At 53.5% G+C, this 19802-nt stretch overlaps 1 protein-coding gene across 1 annotated transcript in view; it reads right to left on the reverse strand.

Moving 5' to 3' along the window:
* Positions 1-19802, reverse strand: part of POLQ (DNA polymerase theta) — a 36223-nt gene that overhangs the window by 5715 nt on the left and 10706 nt on the right. Inside the window, exons 7-24 of the mRNA XM_069760485.1 lie at positions 19545-19761; positions 19205-19364; positions 15875-16021; positions 15569-15781; positions 15203-15345; positions 14812-15007; positions 14575-14717; positions 14313-14506; positions 14057-14181; positions 13715-13958; positions 7829-10206; positions 7587-7733; positions 7324-7514; positions 5305-5545; positions 2279-2472; positions 1702-1839; positions 1446-1620; positions 34-160 (exon numbers count right to left, since the gene is read on the reverse strand). Of these exons, the coding sequence (XP_069616586.1) occupies positions 34-160; positions 1446-1620; positions 1702-1839; positions 2279-2472; positions 5305-5545; positions 7324-7514; positions 7587-7733; positions 7829-10206; positions 13715-13958; positions 14057-14181; positions 14313-14506; positions 14575-14717; positions 14812-15007; positions 15203-15345; positions 15569-15781; positions 15875-16021; positions 19205-19364; positions 19545-19761 (5373 nt within the window). The remainder of the gene's footprint in view (positions 1-33; positions 161-1445; positions 1621-1701; positions 1840-2278; positions 2473-5304; positions 5546-7323; positions 7515-7586; positions 7734-7828; positions 10207-13714; positions 13959-14056; positions 14182-14312; positions 14507-14574; positions 14718-14811; positions 15008-15202; positions 15346-15568; positions 15782-15874; positions 16022-19204; positions 19365-19544; positions 19762-19802) is intronic.

The following is a 19802-nucleotide window of genomic DNA, read 5'->3' on the forward strand; positions in this document are numbered from 1 at the left end:
CTATAACTGCGGATGATGAGAGTGGTCACTTACCGCTGCTTGGAGAAGGCGAAGGCGCTCGCTGCCTGAGACGGGGGACTCTCTCCGACCAGACGCGGCATTTCTATCTCAAAGTCTTTGGGAACGTTCTGGATATTGGGCTCCGTAAAGCTGATGCGGCCTGGAACAGAAGAAGCGGCGGCAGGATGATGAGATTCTCCACCCCGCTGCCCCCAACTTCACTAGTTCCCCCGGCTTCACCACCCCGTCCCAACCTTCCTCATCACCACCATCTCTGCTTCCGTAAACCTCACCACCTCTGCCCCTGATGGATTAATCTTCTTGAACGCTGACCCATAATGCCACCATCACTGGCCCCTCCTGGTCTCGCCAGCATCATCGCTGCCCTCTCCCCTAGTCTCAGCAGCACCATCACTGTCCTCCCCCCCCCCCCCCCCCCCCCCCCCCGGTTTCGCCAGCACCATCGCAGCCCCTCCTGGTCTCGCCAACACCATCAATGCTCCCCCCCTGGTTTCGCCAGCACCAACGCTGCCCCTCCCCTAGTCTCGCCAGCATCATCGCTGCCCTCTCCTCTGGTCTTGCTAGCACCATCGCTGCCCTTTCCCCTGGTCTCGCCAGCACCATCGCTGCCCTTTCCCCTGGTCTCGCCAGCACCATCGCTGCCCTTTCCCCTGGTCTCGCCAGCACCATCGCTGCCTTCTCCCCTGGTTTCATCAGCGCCATTGCTGCCCTTTCCCCTGGTTTTGCCAGCACCATCGCTGCCCTCTCCCCTGACCTCTCCAGCACCATCGCTGCCCTTTCCCATGGTTTCGCCAGCACCATCGCTGCCCTTTCCCATGGTTTCGCCAGCACCATCGCTGCCCTTTCTCCTGGTTTCGCCACCACCATCGCTGCCTTCTCCCCTGGTTTCATCAGCGCCATTGCTGCCCTTTCCCCTGGTTTTGCCAGCACCATCGCTGCCCTCTCCCCTGACCTCTCCAGCACCATCGCTGCCCTTTCCCATGGTTTCGCCAGCACCATCGCTGCCCTTTCCCATGGTTTCGCCAGCACCATCGCTGCCCTTTCTCCTGGTTTCGCCAGCACCATCGCTGCCCTTTCGCCTGGTCTCGCCAGCACCATCGCTGCCTTCTCCCCTGGTTCCATCAGCGCCATTGCTGCCCTTTCCCCTGGTTTTGCCAGCACCATCGCTGCCATCTCCCCTGATCTCTCCAGCACCATCGCTGCCGTTTCCCATGGTTTCGCCAGCACCATCGCTGCCCTTTCTCCTGGTTTCGCCAGCACCATCGCTGCCCTTTCTCCTGGTTTCGCCAGCACCATCGCTGCCCTCTCCCCTAGCCTTGCCAGCACCATCGCTGCCCTTTCCCCTGGTTTCGCCAGCACCATCGCTGTCCCCAGTTTCGCCTCCACTTCTGCAGCTGGGGCAGCTCATGACACTACATCTGTACCTGTGGCGGTGTGAGTCTGGGACACGGGGTAGATCCGCTCCATGCCCAGACCCTGGCAGAAGCTCTTCTCCCGCTGCAGAGGGTACACCACCTTGGTCATGGCGTTGGTGATCCGCTTCCACTCCAGGATGAGTCCGGGCAGAGGATGCAGCGGCTTCAACTTCTCCAAAACGTCCTGGGAAGGAAGAAAATCATTGCTGGAGCGAGGCCGAGTGCTGGGGAGCCGCGACGGAGGAGATGATGAGGGTGATGGTACCTTTGTGGTGCTGAACTGCTTGCCGAGTCGGACTCTGTTCCCATTCAGCGCCGGCCGTCTGGTGTAACCCAGCGTCTTCTTGTTCCCGGGACCCTTCAGGTCGCCATTGGGGGGCAGCTTAAGTTCAATGAACAGAACCTGAAAAAGGGCAAATGAATCCGGAGACACGGCACCGACTCATTACCTGTCCCATACTCCAGTCACACCCAGAGCTGCATTCACAGATGACCGCTCAACCTTCAGCAGGGAGGATAACATATCACAGCAGAATAGTGCCCGCAGCTCTGGAGGTGACTGGAGGATAAGACACGATGTAACAGCAGAATAGTGAATGCAGCTCTGGAGGTGATTGAAAGATAAGACAGGATGTAAGAGCAGCATAGGAAGTGCAGCTCTGGAGGTGACTGGAGGATAAGACACGATGTAACAGCGGAATAGTGAGTGCAGCTCTGGCGGGGACTGGAGGATAAGACACGATGTAACAGCGGAATAGTGAGTGCAGCTCTGGAGGTGACTGTAGATGTGATGTATTTAGGAGGGTTGTACAGGACTGTGTGGCGCTGATCTGTCTCGGTACCTGGGCGACGTCATCAGGGCTGGTGAGGGAGAAGCTGTGGCCGGCGAGCTGGTACGTCTGGGCCTCGATCTCGTTCAGCTTCGCCTGCATGATGTGTTTCTGGGTCTCGCACTCCTCTGTACTGAAGCCGATGCCATTCAGCTCCAGCAGAGCCAGGCAGTAATGTGTGGGCATCTCCACCCCGCTGAAGACCCCTGCAGGACAGTGCAGACATCAGCCCCGGACCCCCTGCAGGACAGAGCAGATGCCGGCCCCGGACCCCCTACAGGACAGAGCATACGCCGGCCCCGGACCCCCTACAGGACAGAGCAGACGCCGGCCCCGGACCCCTTACAGGACAGAGCAGACGCCAGCCCCAGACCCCTTACAGGACAGAGCAGATGCCGGACCCACTGCAGGACAGAGCAGATGCCGGCCCCGGACCCCTTACAGGACAGAGCAGACGCCGGACCCCTTACAGGACAGAGCAGACGCCGGCCCCGGACCCCCTGCAGGACAGAGCAGATGCCGGCCCCAGACCCCTGACAGGACAGAGCAGACGCCGGACCCCTTACAGGACAGAGCAGACGCCGGACCCCTTACAGGACAGAGCAGACGCCGGCCCCGGACCCCCTGCAGGACAGAGCAGATGCGGGCACCGGACCCCTTACAGGACAGAGCAGACGCCGGACCCCTTACAGGACAGAGCAGATGCCGGACCCCTTACAGGACAGAGCAGACGCCGGACCCCGAAAAGGACAGAGCAGACGCCGGCCCCGGACCCCTTACAGGACAGAGCAGACGCCGGCCCCGGACCCCTTACAGGACAGAGCAGACGCCGGCCCCCTTACAGGACAGAGCAGACGCCGGCCCCAGACCCCCTACAGGACAGAGCAGACGCTGGCCCCGGACCCCTTACAGGACAGAGCAGACGCCGGACCCCCTGCAGGACAGAGCAGACGCCGGCCCCGGACCCCTTACAGGACAGCGCAGACGCCGGCCCCGGACCCCTTACAGGACAGAGCAGACGCCGGCCCCGGACCCCTTACAGGACAGAGCAGACGCCGGCCCCCTTACAGGACAGAGCAGACGCCGGCCCCAGACCCCCTACAGGACAGAGCAGACGCCGGCCCCGGACCCCTTACAGGACAGAGCAGACGCCGGCCCCGGACCCCTTACAGGACAGAGCAGACGCCGGCCCCGGACCCCTTACAGGACAGAGCAGACGCCGGCCCCGGACCCCTTACAGGACAGAGCAGACACCGGCCCTGGACCCCTTACAGGACAGAGCGGACGCCGGCCCCGGACCCCTTACAGGACAGAGCAGACGCCGGCCCCGGACCCCTTACAGGACAGGGCAGACGCCGGCCCCGGACCCCTTACAGGACAGAGCAGACGCCGGCCCCGGACCCCTTACAGGACAGAGCGGACGCCGGCCCCCTTACAGGACAGAGCGGACGCCGGCCCCGGACCCCCTACAGGACAGAGCAGACGCCGGCCCCGGACCCCTTACAGGACACAGCAGACGCCGGCCCTGGACCCCTTACAGGACAGAGCAGACGCCGGCCCTGGACCCCTTACAGGACAGAGCAGACGCCGGCCCCGGACCCCTTACAGGACAGAGCAGACGCCGGCCCCGGACCCCTTACAGGACAGAGCGGACACCGGACTCCCAGGGCTCAGGATCTCGTACCTCGCAGATTCTCCTTCTCCGGACCCCTTACAGGACAGAGCAGACGCCGGCCCCGGACCCCTTACAGGACAGAGCAGACGCCGGCCCCGGACCCCTTACAGGACAGAGCAGACGCCGGCCCCGGACCCCTTACAGGACAGAGCGGACACCGGACCCCCAGGGCTCAGGATCTCGTACCTCGCAGATTCTCCTTCTCCGGACCCCTTACAGGACAGAGCAGACGCCGGCCCCGGACCCCTTACAGGACAGAGCAGACGCCGGCCCCGGACCCCTTACAGGACAGAGCAGACGCCGGCCCCGGACCCCTTACAGGACAGAGCAGACGCCGGCCCCGGACCCCTTACAGGACAGAGCAGACGCCGGCCCCGGACCCCTTACAGGACAGAGCTGACGCCGGCCCCGGACCCCTTACAGGACAGAGCAGACGCCGGCCCCGGACCCCTTACAGGACAGAGCGGACGCCGGCCCCGGACCCCCTACAGGACAGAGCAGACGCCGGCCCCGGACCCCTTACAGGACAGAGCAGACGCCGGCCCCGGACCCCTTACAGGACAGAGCAGACGCCGGCCCCGGACCCCTTACAGGACAGAGCAGACGCCGGCCCCGGACCCCTTACAGGACAGAGCGGACACCGGCCCCGGACCCCTTACAGGACAGAGCAGACGCCGGCCCCGGACCCCTTACAGGACAGAGCAGACGCCGGCCCCGGACCCCCTTACAGGAAAGAGCAGACGCCGGCCCCGGACCCCTTACAGGACAGAGCTGACGCCGGCCCCGGACCCCCTGCAGGACAGAGCAGACGCCGGCCCCGGACCCCTTACAGGACAGAGCAGACGCCGGCCCCGGACCCCCTGCAGGACAGAGCAGACGCCGGCCCCGGACCCCTTACAGGACAGAGCAGACGCCGGCCCCGGACCCCTTACAGGACAGAGCAGACGCCGGCCCCGGACCCCTTACAGGACAGAGCGGACACCGGCCCCGGACCCCTTACAGGACAGAGCAGACGCCGGCCCCGGACCCCTTACAGGACAGAGCAGACGCCGACCCCGGACCCCTTACAGGACAGAGCAGACGCCGGCCCCGGACCCCCTGCAGGACAGAGCAGACGCCGGCCCCGGACCCCTTACAGGACAGAGCTGACGCCGGCCCCGGACCCCTTACCCTTACAGGACAGAGCAGACGCCGGCCCCGGACCCCTTACAGGACACAGCAGACGCCGGCCCCGAACCCCTTACGGGACAGAGCAGACACCGGCCCCGGACCCCCTTACAGGACAGAGCAGACGCCGGCCCCGAACCCCTTACGGGACAGAGCAGACGCCGGCCCCGGACCCCCAGGGCTCAGGATCTCGTACCTCGCAGATTCTCCTTCTCCAGTAATCCGTGTAACGTGCCCATGATGCTATAGACGAGGACGCTCTCTATGGCGGCCCGGTACCGTCCGGACTGGTCACTGCTGGCGCTGAGGCCCAGGCTCTGCACACCCTGACCACTGCTTACCCCATCCAGCAGGGGGAGCTCTTGTGGGAGGAAGTTGGCTGCCATGTTGTGAAGTGTTCGCTCCTTGGAGCTTGGATCTAGTAACCAGCAAGCGACCTGCAAAACAAGACCAAAAAGTAAGTGACCCCCAGAAATCACACAGCAGCCATGTCTGACGACCCCCAAGTCCAGTCCATCCTGTCCATGCAGCTCTGGATGTGACTAGAGCAGAAGAAACACAACTTATGTAATGATCTGATTATGACGACTGATTATTGCTCCGGCCTCCGCTGATGAGATGACATTATCGCTCCGGCCTCCGCTGATGAGATGACATTATCGCTCCGGCCTCCGCTGATGAGATGACATTATCGCTCCGGCCTCCGCTGATGAGATGACATTATCGCTCCGGCCTCCGCTGATGAGATGACATTATCGCACCGGTCTCCGCTGATGAGATGACATTATCGCTCCGGCCTCCGCTGATGAGATGACATTATCGCTCCGGCCTCCGCTGATGAGATGACATTATCGCTCCGGCCTCCGCTGATGAGATGACATTATCGCTCCGGCCTCCGCTGATGAGATGACATTATCGCTCCGGCCTCCGCTGATGAGATGACATTATCGCTGCGGCCTCCGCTGATGAGATGACATTATCGCTGCGGCCTCCGCTGATGAGATGACATTATCGCTCCGGCCTCCGCTGATGAGATGACATTATCGCTCCGGCCTCCGCTGATGAGATGACATTATCGCTGCGGCCTCCGCTGATGAGATGACATTATCGCTCCGGCCTCCGCTGATGAGATGACATTATCGCTCTGGTCTCCGATGATGAGATGACATTATCGCTCCGGCCTCCGATGATGAGATGACATTATCGCTCCGGCCTCCGCTGATGAGATGACATTATCGCTCCGGCCTCCACTGATGAGATGACATTATCGCTCCGGCCTCCGCTAATGAGAAGACATTATCGCTCCGGCCTCCGCTGATAAGAAGACATTATCGCTCCGGCCTCCGCTGATAAGAAGACATTATCGCTCCGGCCTCCGCTGATGAGATGACATTATCGCTCCGGCCTCCACTGATGAGAAGACATTATCGCTCCGGCCTCCGGTTAATCGTCAGGAGTTAATTACCTGCGGATTTCCATCTCCTGCCTCTGATGATAATCTGATCACTGATAAGCAGCTCAGACATAATCCTGAAATGAATCCAGAGAGCCGGCACCGCTCGTCCTGGGGATGAAACACCCGAGGCGACCACAGGGGAAAGTCGCCAACACCTCCTCAGAGGATGGAACAATAAAAAAAAGCAGCAAAAGTTTTGACATCCAATAGGACAGGGTCCTTAAATCACAGGTGCGGTCGCCTTCTCCTTTAACGTGTTGCTTTACTACAGAAGCAGCGCCACCAATGTCCCGGGGTTGCGGGTGATATTAAAGCTCAGCCACATTCACTCAATGCAGCGGTAACAGGACAGATGCGGCAAAAATAGCAATACATTTTTTTAAAAATTAACCCCTTTAAGAGAAACGGCAGCCAACATCAGCTGTTTTGTACATTACCCTCTGGTGCACAGCTCGGCCCCCCTCGTCTCCTGACACGGCTCAGCCCTTTTGTCTCTTTACATGGATCAGCCCCCACATCTCCTTGGGCCTCACCCCAATATAAGACGCAGCCCCCATGTCTCTGTGCACAGCACATCCCATAAGTCTCTGTACATGGCGCAGCCCCTTACCCCAGTACTCGGCACCGCCTCCACATCTCCGTACACAGCACAGCCCCCATGTCTCTATACACAATGCAGCCCCTGTGGCGTAGTCCATATTTCAGGATGTACACGGGACTTGGAGGTCGTTTACGGAGAGGACATAGAAAATCCGTTACCTTTGGGTCCTGGAAGTGTCCAGTAATGGAGGCCCCGCAGCTCATCACCAGCACCTTGTACTGCTCAATGAAGTTATACATGATGACCTCTGGGCGGTGCATCTGCTGCAATGTGGACTGCAGAGACAGCAGCCGCTGGCTGACGGACAAGTTCTGGTCCAGTGGAGGAGGGGCCAGGCTGGAACTCATGTCTGTAACGAGAGGACCCCAGGGATTATAGACTCATGCACCAGGTCACCAGGTTTTATACTCTGCACCGCTACCTGAGCCATCCTGCTGCCTCTGTAGGGACAGGTAATAGGCGTCCTTTCCTCCCCAGCACACGGCCAGGCCCACGAGCAGCATGTCGTCCCAACCCGGGATGGAGAGGCCGTCATCTTCCTTGGCTTGTTCCTGTCGCGGTGATGGCACTAAAATGTAACGGGAGGAGATACGGATTACATCACCGGCGCACACAGCAGCCGACCCCCATTCCACTGAATGAGACCACCATGAACCTATAGACCTTTCTTAAACCTCCCACCGATGCAGGACCTGGACGAGGCCGCCCTGGATCTCCGCTCACAGGCCAAGGATAGCGAGAACGATGTCTGGCTCCTCCATTCCTGCAGGAATGTCTGGAACAAGGCGAGGTCGCTGGCCACATCAATGATGCTGAACCCCTGAGAGCTGCATGGAGGAAGAGGCGAGGACGAGTCCTGGGACAACTGCAAGGAGAAGTCCTGGGCAATAATGGAGGCATCTCGGTTGTCCCTCGCCACCTCCACACCATCCGCTCTTGACCCAAACAAGTCGTCCACATCCTGCGACAGGAAGCTCAGGCTGCCCAACGAGTCCAGTCTTGGCCTCTTGATGCCAGATCTTATGGAGGACATGCCAATCACTCGTGACGTACAAGCACTCGGTGGAGTGGGGGGAACCAGCTCCAATCTGCTCTCAGGCCTGGAGTTGGGTTGTCGATCAGTATCCAAAGCCGTGTTTGGGGTAGAGTTAAGGTGGGAGACATCTGAATAACAAGGGTTGGCAACAGAAGTGAGCAGGACGCCGTCAGTATCTGGACATAGGGGTCTCTCCCTGCAGAAGCTCCGTGTGTCTTGCTTTGGGTCAGAACGGACATTGGTTGTGACATTCGGCCACTGATCTAAAATATCCTCCATTCCTTGCGTCAAGCTAAAACTGAGGTCGCCCCACTCTGACCCGATCTTCACTGTCTCCACGTCGTCCCCTTTTTCCACCGCGGTAGTCAAGAATTTTGTTTCCAACTTGGGGAGTTGTTCCACGTGATCTAGAACCTCGACCATCTGGAAGGAATCGAGCTGAGAGAACAGGATTGACCCTTCGTTGTATCTTATTTCTTGCGGCTTCTCCTGAGGAGCCTCAGTCTTTACCTTCTCGTCATCAGATGGAGGAGGAGGACTAGGAGGAGGGTCGGGATCCTCGGGTTTGGAGCCAAAATCTAGATCATCGTTGAAGCTGTCGAATAGGAAGCTGCCACTCATGTTCAGACTGCTGTCCGTCGCCTCACTACGACCCTGACCTTGGTCTGTGGAGGAGTCTTGCTTTGGAAGACACGCCATGCGAGGGTCTGGACCATGCTCTTCGCTCTTCACCTGCGTTTGGCAGGACTGGAACAAGGCCTGAATTTGTGTATCGCTGAGGGACAGGTCACCTCCTGCTGGCCGCTCGCTGGGGGGATCCGGTGACTTTTTTGCAGAATTTTCCATTTCATATTTTATTTGTCCCTGATTTGGATCCACCACATTCGCAGGTGCCTCCTCCAGACATGCCGAGATTGGCCCGCCTGTGGGTAGAGCCTCTGACAGGGCCACATCTGCGTCCTCCCCCTCTCTATTGCCTTCGGACGGCACATGCTGCAGAATTAACTTCTCCGTTTGGGTATCCAGCTGTAAACTGTCCTCGAAGGTCCTGGATGCCAAGTAGAAGGCAGGAGAAAGACAGAGGACAGGTGAGGTGGCGAGGAACGCTGGAGGGCACACCGTGGATTCAGAAGCTTTGCTATTTTGGGGGTTTATTGCAGTGTTGTTGTGGATAATCTCAGGAACATCTCTAGTCACCGTGGAGGGAGCCTTGTGGTTGGGTTGTAGGGAAACATCGGACACTCGGGCATCAGGACAAGGCTGTATAGTTGGCATAGTGAAAGCGGGTGCATCTGAACTCCCTTCTAATTCACCAACGGGCACATCATTTGCTGTAGGGACCCGGTCTCCGGCCTTCTTATCCTTTGATGGTGGATCTTCAACGAGCGGCCGGGCATCTGACACATCTTCCATATCTTCTTTACATGTAGTTGTGGCACCAGGAGCAGCATTGCCAATGTGGCCTTCATCTGGGCATTTAATGGCCGCACTCCGTGCCCCAGAAGTTATAGATCCGGCCCCAGTTCTCAGACTACTAATAGCCATCTCTTGGCTAATAACCCTTCCCGTCCTAAGACCCTTCCTTGAATTTTCCGAGATGTTCTCCTCATCCTTCACCACAATGCTTTCTGTGCTCAGCTCCCGGTGGCCGGCACATGTGGCCCGTGAGGATTGTGCATTATCAGCCGTCTCCGGTCTCCTCCGATCAGGAGCTGCGCTCTCTGTATTCAAGGAAGGGTTAATGTCCGAGGTCGGGGGCTTCTCTTGCTGCTCTGTGGAGGATTCAGAGCTCGTGTCCAGAGATGACCCAGACTCCAGGGTAGTGTCTGGACTCCAGCGGATCCCCATCAGAGCCAGGTCCTCCTTCAGCAGTTTCCGTGCCTCCTCCACGATGAGCTCCGCAGCCTCGCGCTCCGTCAGGCCTTTTTTCCCAGAAATCCAGATGCATCGAGCAGCTCGGCGCTCCTGGGCGGCTTCCTCATCTTCATCTACAGCTCGGCGGGTGCTGAGGAGGAAAAGCAAGTAAAAAAAAGATAACTCAAAAACAAAAAATGACAAAAATCCACAGCTGCAATCACAATTCTGCTGTGCTCTTGGATAGCGGGTTCACATTTTCCACCAGGATCAGTATTCCATACTATAAGCAAATAGCATGGAGAATCTCAGCTGTGCTGCTCTCCAGGGGGATGTAGTGAATACAGAATTATGAATGCAGCTCTGGAGGCGACTGGAGTACAAGAAGAAAGTAAATTGAGATCTATGAGGAAAAGTAAAACATTTATAAACTTAGAAAGTGGATTTAATTAGTGAAATAATGTAAATCGGAGGAGTCCGACACTCGCCAACCTCCGGGGAGCAATATGGCGGCTCACGCTTCTAATTAATCTCTCCAGCCAATAAGTGTTTTGTAAATCATGAAAATGAAATTCTGCCATTATCCTGGATTTGGAGATAATCCCCGGCAGATCAGATTAACCGCGTCCCCCTGTTAATTATACGGCAGAAGAACGGCACGAGCTGCGGATCGGGGCCCTCGTCACCGACATACAGAAGGCTGGGACGAGATTATTAGAGAGAACAATCTGCAGCCGTGTCCCCGTCACTGCCGTAGAGCGTACGCAGCTCTCATCAGAGGGATATAGCGCCAGCAGGACGTAGGAGCCGCCGCCGCCGTGCACATCCCTGTAATTAAAACTTCCAGTTACAACAGCTGGAGATCTGCTGCGAGACAATGCAGGAAACGGGGAACGGGAGGAGAGCGGAATAATACTAGGGGCAGTATTATAGTAGTTATATTCTTGTACATAGGAGCAGTATTATAGTAGTTATATTCTTGTACATAGGGGCAGTATTATAGTATTTATATTCTTGTACATAGGAGCAGTATTATAGTAGTTATATTCTTGTACATAGGAGCAGTATTATAGTATTTATATTCTTGTACATAGGGGCAGTATTATAGTAGTTATATTCTTGTACATAGGGGCAGTATTATAGTAGTTATATTCTTGTACATAGGGGCAGTATTATAGTAGTTATATTCTTGTACATAGGAGCAGTATTATAGTAGTTATATTCTTGTACATAGGGGCAGTATTATAGTATTTATATTCTTGTACATAGGGGCAGTATTATAGTAGTTATATTCTTGTACATAGGGGCAGTATTATAGTAGTTATATTCTTGTACATAGGGGCAGTATTATAGTAGTTATATTCTTGTACATAGGGGCAGTATTATAGTAGTTATATTCTTGTACATAGGGGCAGTATTATAGTAGTTATATTCTTGTACATAGGGGCAGTATTATAGTAGTTATATTCTTGTACATAGGAGCAGTATTATAGTAGTTATATTCTTGTGTATAGGGGCAGTATTATAGTAGTTATATTCTTGTACATAGGAGCAGTATTATAGTAGTTATATTCTTGTACATAGGAGCAGTATTATAGTAGTTATATTCCTGTACATAGGGGCAGTATTATAGTAGTTATATTCTTGTACATAGGGGCAGTATTATAGTAGTTATATTCTTGTACATAGGAGCAGTATTATAGTAGTTATATTCTTGTACATAGGGGCAGTATTATAGTAGTTATATTCTTGTACATAGGGGCAGTATTATAGTAGTTATATTCTTGTACATAGGAGCAGTATTATAGTAGTTATATTCTTGTACATAGGAGCAGTATTATAGTAGTTATATTCCTGTACATAGGGGCAGTATTATAGTAGTTATATTCTTGTACATAGGAGCAGTATTATAGTAGTTATATTCTTGTACATAGGGGCAGTATTATAGTAGTTATATTCTTGTACATAGGGGCAGAATTATAGTAGTTATATTCTTGTACATAGGGGCAGTATTGTAGTTATATTATTGTACATAGGAGCAGTATTATAGTAGTTATATTCTTGTACATAGGAGCAGTATTATAGTAGTTATATTCTTGTACATAGGGGCAGTATTATAGTAGTTATATTCTTGTACATAGGGGCAGTATTATAGTAGTTATATTCCTGTACATAGGGGCAGTATTATAGTAGTTATATTCTTGTATATAGGAGCAGTATTATAGTAGTTATATTCTTGTATATAGGAGCAGTATTATAGTAGTTATATTCCTGTACATAGGGGCAGTATTATAGTAGTTATATTCTTGTACATAGGAGCAGTATTATAGTAGTTATATTCTTGTATATAGGAGCAGTATTATAGTAGTAATATTCTTGTACATAGGAGCAGTATTATAGTAGTTATATTCTTGTACATAGGGGCAGTATTATAGTAGTTATATTCTTGTACATAGGAGCAGTATTATAGTAGTTATATTCTTGTACATAGGGGCAGTATTATAGTAGTTATATTCCTGTACATAGGGGCAGTATTATAGTAGTTATATTCTTGTACATAGGAGCAGTATTATAGTAGTTATATTCTTGTACATAGGGGCAGTATTATAGTAGTTATATTCTTGTACATAGGAGCAGTATTATAGTAGTTATATTCTTGTACATAGGGGCAGTATTATAGTAGTTATATTCTTGTACATAGGGGCAGTATTATAGTAGTTATATTCCTGTACATAGGGGCAGTATTATAGTAGTTATATTCTTGTACATAGGAGCAGTATTATAGTAGTTATATTCTTGTATATAGGAGCAGTATTATAGTAGTTATATTCTTGTATATAGGGGCAGTATTATAGTAGTTATATTCTTGTACATAGGGGCAGTATTATAGTAGTTATATTCTTGTACATAGGAGCAGTATTATAGTAGTTATATTCTTGTACATAGGGGCAGTATTATAGTAGTTATATTCCTGTACATAGGGGCAGTATTATAGTAGTTATATTCTTGTACATAGGAGCAGTATTATAGTAGTTATATTCTTGTACATAGGGGCAGTATTATAGTAGTTATATTCTTGTACATAGGAGCAGTATTATAGTAGTTATATTCTTATACATAGGGGGCAGTATTATAGTAGTTATATTCTTGTACATAGGAGCAGTATTATAGTAGTTATATTCTTATACATAGGGGGCAGTATTATAGTAGTTATATTCTTGTACATAGGGGCAGAATTATAGTAGTTATATTCTTGTACATAGGGGCAGTATTGTAGTTATATTATTGTACATAGGAGCAGTATTATAGTAGTTATATTCTTGTACATAGGGGCAGTATTATAGTAAAAAAAAAGGGAAGAAGCCAGCACTGCTTATGGTCAGAACGCAATAACTGAAGTGCAATTGCACATAAATTCTAACTGTATTTCAAATATGAGACATTTAGCAAACAATTGATCAATAGTAGTTATATTCTTGTACATAGGAGCAGTATTATAGTAGTTTTATTCTTGTACATAGGAGCAGTATTATAGTAGTTATATTCTTGCACATAGGGGCATTATTATAGTATGTACATGCAGGATAATAACTCATCATGATAAGAGTAACAGACAGGTAAGAGGACGATCTCTCGGCTCAGCAGACAGGGTTTATCACCTCTTAAAGGGCACCGCGTTCTTCAGGGCCGTTTCCACGTCGCTGACATTTCCTCTTGCCAGCACGCTGACAGTGATGAGTCCGGCATTGTACAGCGCTCTCGCCCTCTGTGCGTTCAGTAGATCCAGGCGGACGAGGTCACAGAGCTCTCGCTGAACACCGAACGTCAGCCGACTCTGGAACTGGGAGAGCAGCAGCTCCATGTTGTGCCATCCCAGGCGATTACTGAACACCGTCACCATTCCTGCCGAGGGTAGGACGAGACATGGTAACAGCACACTGAGGATTTGTGCCCCGTGACGGGTTATGAATGTCCGCTCTGCTACATCTGCGGTAACTCACCAGCGTAGGTGGCGGCCGACTGCTGCAGGGACTGGAGTTGACCCCGGCTGCAGCCGTATTTTTTTGTCAAATCTGACAGAGGAACTTCACTGATCAAGTCCAGCAGCACAAGGCTCGTGTAGAACCTGGAGGGAAGAAAGGATGGTCCAAGTACAACCTGACGTCCGCCTGCCATCAACACCCTCCGTGCTGCCGAATCCCTCCGTGCTGCCGAATCCCCCCGTGCCGCACAGCACACGTCCGGAGGGTCACTCACCTCTTATGGATGGCGATCTGACGATGCTGCCGGTCAGTTTTGGCGACGATCTTTCCGTTCACGGAGCGGGCCAGGAAGCCTTCCTCGATCCCCACCAGCTCGGCCACGCGTTTCATGGACACGGAGAGCTTCTCCCAGAGACAGAAGAACTGGTACCAGTCGATGGTGGCCCACTCCTCGTACACTGGGGTGACCTGAGGGCAACAGAGGGGCTCAGTGAGACGAGGCGAGGGGTGGGATCCGCGGTCGTGTGATCACTTACCAGGTACAGGATGTGCAGGTCGTTCTCCAGGACGAAGCCTTTCATCGCCCTCTGAAGATCGGCAAAAATGCCCAGAGCCTCGGAGGGCGACAGCGAGGACGAGAGGGTGGCGGAGCCGAGCTTTGTGGGGCGATAAACCTCCGCTGCAGAGAGAAACATCAAATAATCCCCCGGGGAATATCGGCCCTTGGGGGTCACCAGGATTCCTCGGCGTCACCAGCACACAATGATCGTTACCTTTCTCTCCGCGCCGCTCCTCCTCCACCATCTGTATGAACTCGTTCCTCAGCAGCCAGTCCACGCACGCCTCAATCGCCCCGTGGTCCTGCCGCTCCGAGTCTCCGTCCTCCTCCCTCAGGCTCGCAGCCAACAGGGTGCAAGAGGCGTAAATCCTCACGTCCTCGGGCGTGTCTGCCACCCCGCCAACGACGATCTGGGTGCAAATCAGAAAGAGTGAGGACTCACAATGCGGCCCTACTACACGGTGACCGGGTCACGCTTCGTCACTGCGGCTGCTCCGTCTGAGTGACAGCAATCACTGCAGTGGGAGAACATGAACCAGGAGGCTCAGGATTAATCTGGCTACAGGTCCCCAGCACACAGGGCGCTGCACGTTGTGGGTTCTCACCTCCAGGATAGCCCGGATCATGCTGCCCGTCACTCCGGCCCCTTCCTTCCGCTGGAGGCAGCTCTGGACCGGCTTCAGGGACCCCTGCAGCAGACTGACCCCCTTCGCTCTCTCCGCAGGCTTACATATGAGGATGCTCTCCCCTGCGGAGGACGGAAACCGGAGATCAGACCAGAGAAGTGCGGGAGTGAAGTGAGAAGCTCTCTGCCCATATCTACGTCATCTCTCCGCGGCCAGGCTATGTAGGCACAGTCACCCGTCCGACAGTCTGTCTGGCTGATAGCGGAGGGCAGTAGAGCGCACAAACCCCAGATCCGCGCACATTTCCGCCAAGTATCTGGCCATCACAGATCTCCCCGCGCTCACCTTCCGTGTCCACGCCTTTGCGGCCGGCTCTTCCTGCCATCTGTTTATACGTCAGGATGTCCAGAAGTCGCCCATTGAACAGTGGGGTCCTGATGATGACCCGCCGGGCAGGGAGGTTAACGCCGGATGACAGGGTGGAGGTCGCCGCCAGCACCCGGACGATCCCGTGCCGGAAGGCGCCTTCTACAACATCACGTTCATCGAACGTCAGCCCTGCGGACACAATGGATGTAGACATGGCAGAAGGGGTTAATGAGGGCCACAGCTGTACTCAGAAGGGAGCGACTGATTTATGGTGGTCCGTACCGGCATGATGGAAAGCAACGCCCCAGGGAACGGTGCGTCCAAGAACAGCGTCCAGCCCGGCCGGACATCGCCTCAGCTGCCCCACCACGTCCTGGATGCCGTCCTTGTCCAGGACCACGGGTGAGATGCTCGGCTCCACTCTGCCACCTATCACAAATAACAACTACCCCCATCAGTACAGACAGAATCATTTAACCCTTTATTCAGCATAAAACATTGATGGAAAACTCGATAACTTCTCAACTTCCACAACTTTTAAAGGAGAAGCCTGGAATTGTGCTGCCACCTGGTGGATCAACAAGGTAACACCTGAAGGGCGAAGAATCTGCGTGCGTCATGTAGGACAGACAGGATCTCTCCAGTGCCACCTAGTGGAGGAAGCGGCCGTACGTCAGTGTGCGGGCCGTGTTACGTGAGCGGAATTACTAGCCGGGCGTGCGCCCATCTACACAGAGAACCCAGCGCGGCCGTCACTGAATGAGCCGCTAAACTAGACAGAGAAACCTTTATAAATTTCTATTTCTTTATTATATCAATTTGTGAATTAACGCTAGTACAAGCCCCCAAAAGGTTAGTACAAGCCCCCATTGTATACAGTGCCTTGCGAAAGTATTCAGCCCCCTGGAACTTTCCAACCTTTTCCCACATATCAGGCTTCAAACATAAAGATACAAATGTAAATTTTTGGTGAAGAATCAACAACAAGTGGAACACAATTGTGAAGATGAACGGAATTTATTGGTTATTTTACATTTTTGTGGAAATTCTAAAACTGAAAAGTGGGGCAATATTATTTGGCCCCTGTAACTTAATACTTTGTTGCACCACCTTTTGCTGCGATTACAAGTCTCTTGGGGTTTGTCTCTATCAGTTTTGTACATCGAGAGACTGAAATTCTCGCCCGTTCTTCCTTGGCAAACAGCTCGAGCTCAGTGAGGTTGGATGGAGATCGTTTGTGATCAGCAGTTTTCAGCTCTTTCCACAGATTCTCGATTGGATTGAGGTCTGGACTCTGACTTGGCCATTCTAACACCTGGATACGTTTATTTGTGAACCATTCCATTGTAGATTCTGCTTTATGTTTGGGATCGTTGTCTTGTTGGAAGACAAATCTCCGTCCCAGTCTCAGGTCTTTTGCAGACTCCAACAGGTTTTCTCCAAGAATGGTCCTGTATTTGGCTCCATCCATCTTCCCATCAATTTTAACCATCTTCCCTGTCCCTGCTGAAGAAAAGCCGGAAAAAATCACGATGCTGCCACCACCATGTTTGACAGTGGGGATGGTGTGTTCAGGTGATGAGCTGTGTTGCCTTTACGCCAAACATATCGTTTGGCATTGTTGCCAAAAAGTTTGATTTTGGTTTCTTCTGACCAGAGCACCTTCTTCCACATGTTTGGTGTCTCCCAGGTGGCTTGTTGCAAACTTTAAACGACACTTTTTATGGATATCTTTGAGAAATGGCTTTCTTCTTGTCACTCTTCCATAAAGGCCAGATTTGTGCAGTGTACGACTGATTGTTGTCCTATGGACAGACTGTCCCACCTCAGCTGTAGATCTCTGCAGCTCATTCAGAGTGATCATCGGCCTCTTGGCTGCATCTCTGATCAGTCTTCTCCTTGTGTGAGATGAAAGTTTAGAGGACGGCCGGGTCTTGGTAGATTTGCAGTGGTATGATGCTCCTTCCATTTCAATATGATCGCTTGCACAGTGCTCCTTGAGATGTTTAACGTTTTGGAAATCATTTTGTATCCAAATCCGGCTTTAACCTTCTCCACCGCAGTATCACGGAGCTGCCTGTTGTGTTCCTTGGTCTTCATGATGCAGAACCCTGAGACTATCACAGGGCAGGTGCATTTATACGGAGACTTGATCACACACAGGTGGATTATATTTATCATCATTAGGCATTTAGGACAACATTGGATCATTCAGAGATCCACAACGAACTTCTGCACTGAAAGTAAAGAGGCCAAATAATATTGCACGCCCCACTGTTCAGTTTTTGAATTTCCACAAAAATGTAAAATAACCAATAAATTTCGTTCAACTTCACAATTGTGTTCTATTTGTTGTTGATTCTTCACCAAAAATTTACATTTGGTATCTTTATGTTTGAAGCATGATGTGTGGGAAAAGGTGGAAAAGTTCCAGGGAGCCGAATACTTTCTCAAGACACTGTAGGTTAGTACGAGCACCCATTATTAGGGCAGTACGGTGGCACAGTGGTTAGCACTATAGGGTGGCTCAGTGGTTAGCACTATAGGGTGGCTCAGTGGTTAGCACTATAGGGTGGCTCAGTGGTTAGCACAGCAGCCTTGCAGCGCTGGAGTCCTGGGTTCAATTCCCACCAAGGACAACATCTGCCAGGAGTTTGTATGTTCTCCCCGTGTTTGTGTGGGTTTCCTCCGGGTTCTCCGGTTCCCTCCCACATTCCAAAGACATACTGATAGGGAGTCTAGATTGTGAGCCCCATTGTATGTGAGCCCATACATAATGTATGTAAAGCGCTGCGGAATATGTTAGCGCTATATAAAAAATAAAAAGATTATTATTATGTAGGTTAGCACGAGCCCCCATTGGCACAGTCCCCCGGTATTGACGCCCGGGTCTTACCTGCAGCCTCCTGTGCAGCCCCCCCCCCCCTGTATTCGCGCCCAGGTCTTACCTGCCGCCTTCTGCACAGCCCCCGCCTGGTATTGGCACAACCCCTTGGTATCGGCAGAGCCCCCCCCATATTGACGCGGGGGTCTTACCTGCCGCCTTCTGCACAGCCCCCGCCTGGTATTGGCACAACCCCTTGGTATCGGCAGAGCCCCCCCCCATATTGATGCGGGGGTCTTAACTGCCGCCTACTGCGCAGCCCCCCTCCGGTATTGGCACAGCCCCCCCGGTATTGGCGCCCGGGTCTTACCTGCTGACTCCTGCACATCCCTACTGTATTGGCACAGCCCCCCCAGTATTGGCGCCTGGGTCTTACCTGCCGCCTCCTGCGCAGCCCCCCCTGGTATTGGCACAGCCCCCTGGTATAGGCACAGCCCCCCGGTATTGGCACAGCGCCCCCAGGTATTGGCGCCCGGATCTTACCTGCCGCCTCCTGCGCCACCCCCCCAGTATTGGCACAGCCCCCCGGTATTGGCGCCCGGGTCTTACCTGCCGCCTCCTGCGCAGCCCCCCCGGTATTGGCGCCCGGGTCTTACCTGCCGCCTCCTATGCCACCCCACCGGTATTGGCACAGCCCCCCGGTATTGGTGACCGGGTCTTACCTGCCGCCTCCTATGCCACCCCACCGGTATTGGCACAGCCCCCAGGTATTGGCGCCCGGGTCTTACCTGCCGCCTCCTGCGCTGCCCGCTGGTACAGGTTGTAGAACTCTCGGGCGATCGTATCGGACAACTTCTCACACCAGTTCTTGGACGGACAGAAGATTAAGATGGCGTGACCGCCCTGGACCGTCTCGTAGCACAGACTGACAATATGGTCGTCATCGCCCTGTGACAGGAGCGCAGGCGTCAGTGGCAGTCAGTAACACCACACATCCGGATGTCGCGGTCAGAGGACGGAGCGGCCGGGGGTCTCCCGACCTCCACACGTCTCATACATGAGACAGGAGACCCCCGGCTGCTGAGGGCTCAGACATACGACATCCCCCCGTTACATGTCAGGTCTTACCTTCACGTGAATCAGTGGCTGCATTTCCCGCACCGCGACCATGGAGGAGTCGTAGAAGGTTTTGCTGATTTTGAGCTGCTCTCGGAGGGGCACGGGGCGGTAGTCGGTGTGGTAGAGCTCGGCCCTGAGCCAGGACGCCAGCAGGCCGAGGTTGGGCAGAGTGGCGCTCATCCCCACGATCTGCACCTCGCTCCGGGAGTCGCTGCACGATTTATTCCTGCAACGTGAAAAGGAGGAAAAGAGTGACGGCCGGGGGCA

This window comes from Ranitomeya imitator, chromosome 3 (genome assembly GCF_032444005.1).
Source record: "Ranitomeya imitator isolate aRanImi1 chromosome 3, aRanImi1.pri, whole genome shotgun sequence".
NCBI lineage: Eukaryota > Metazoa > Chordata > Amphibia > Anura > Dendrobatidae > Ranitomeya > Ranitomeya imitator.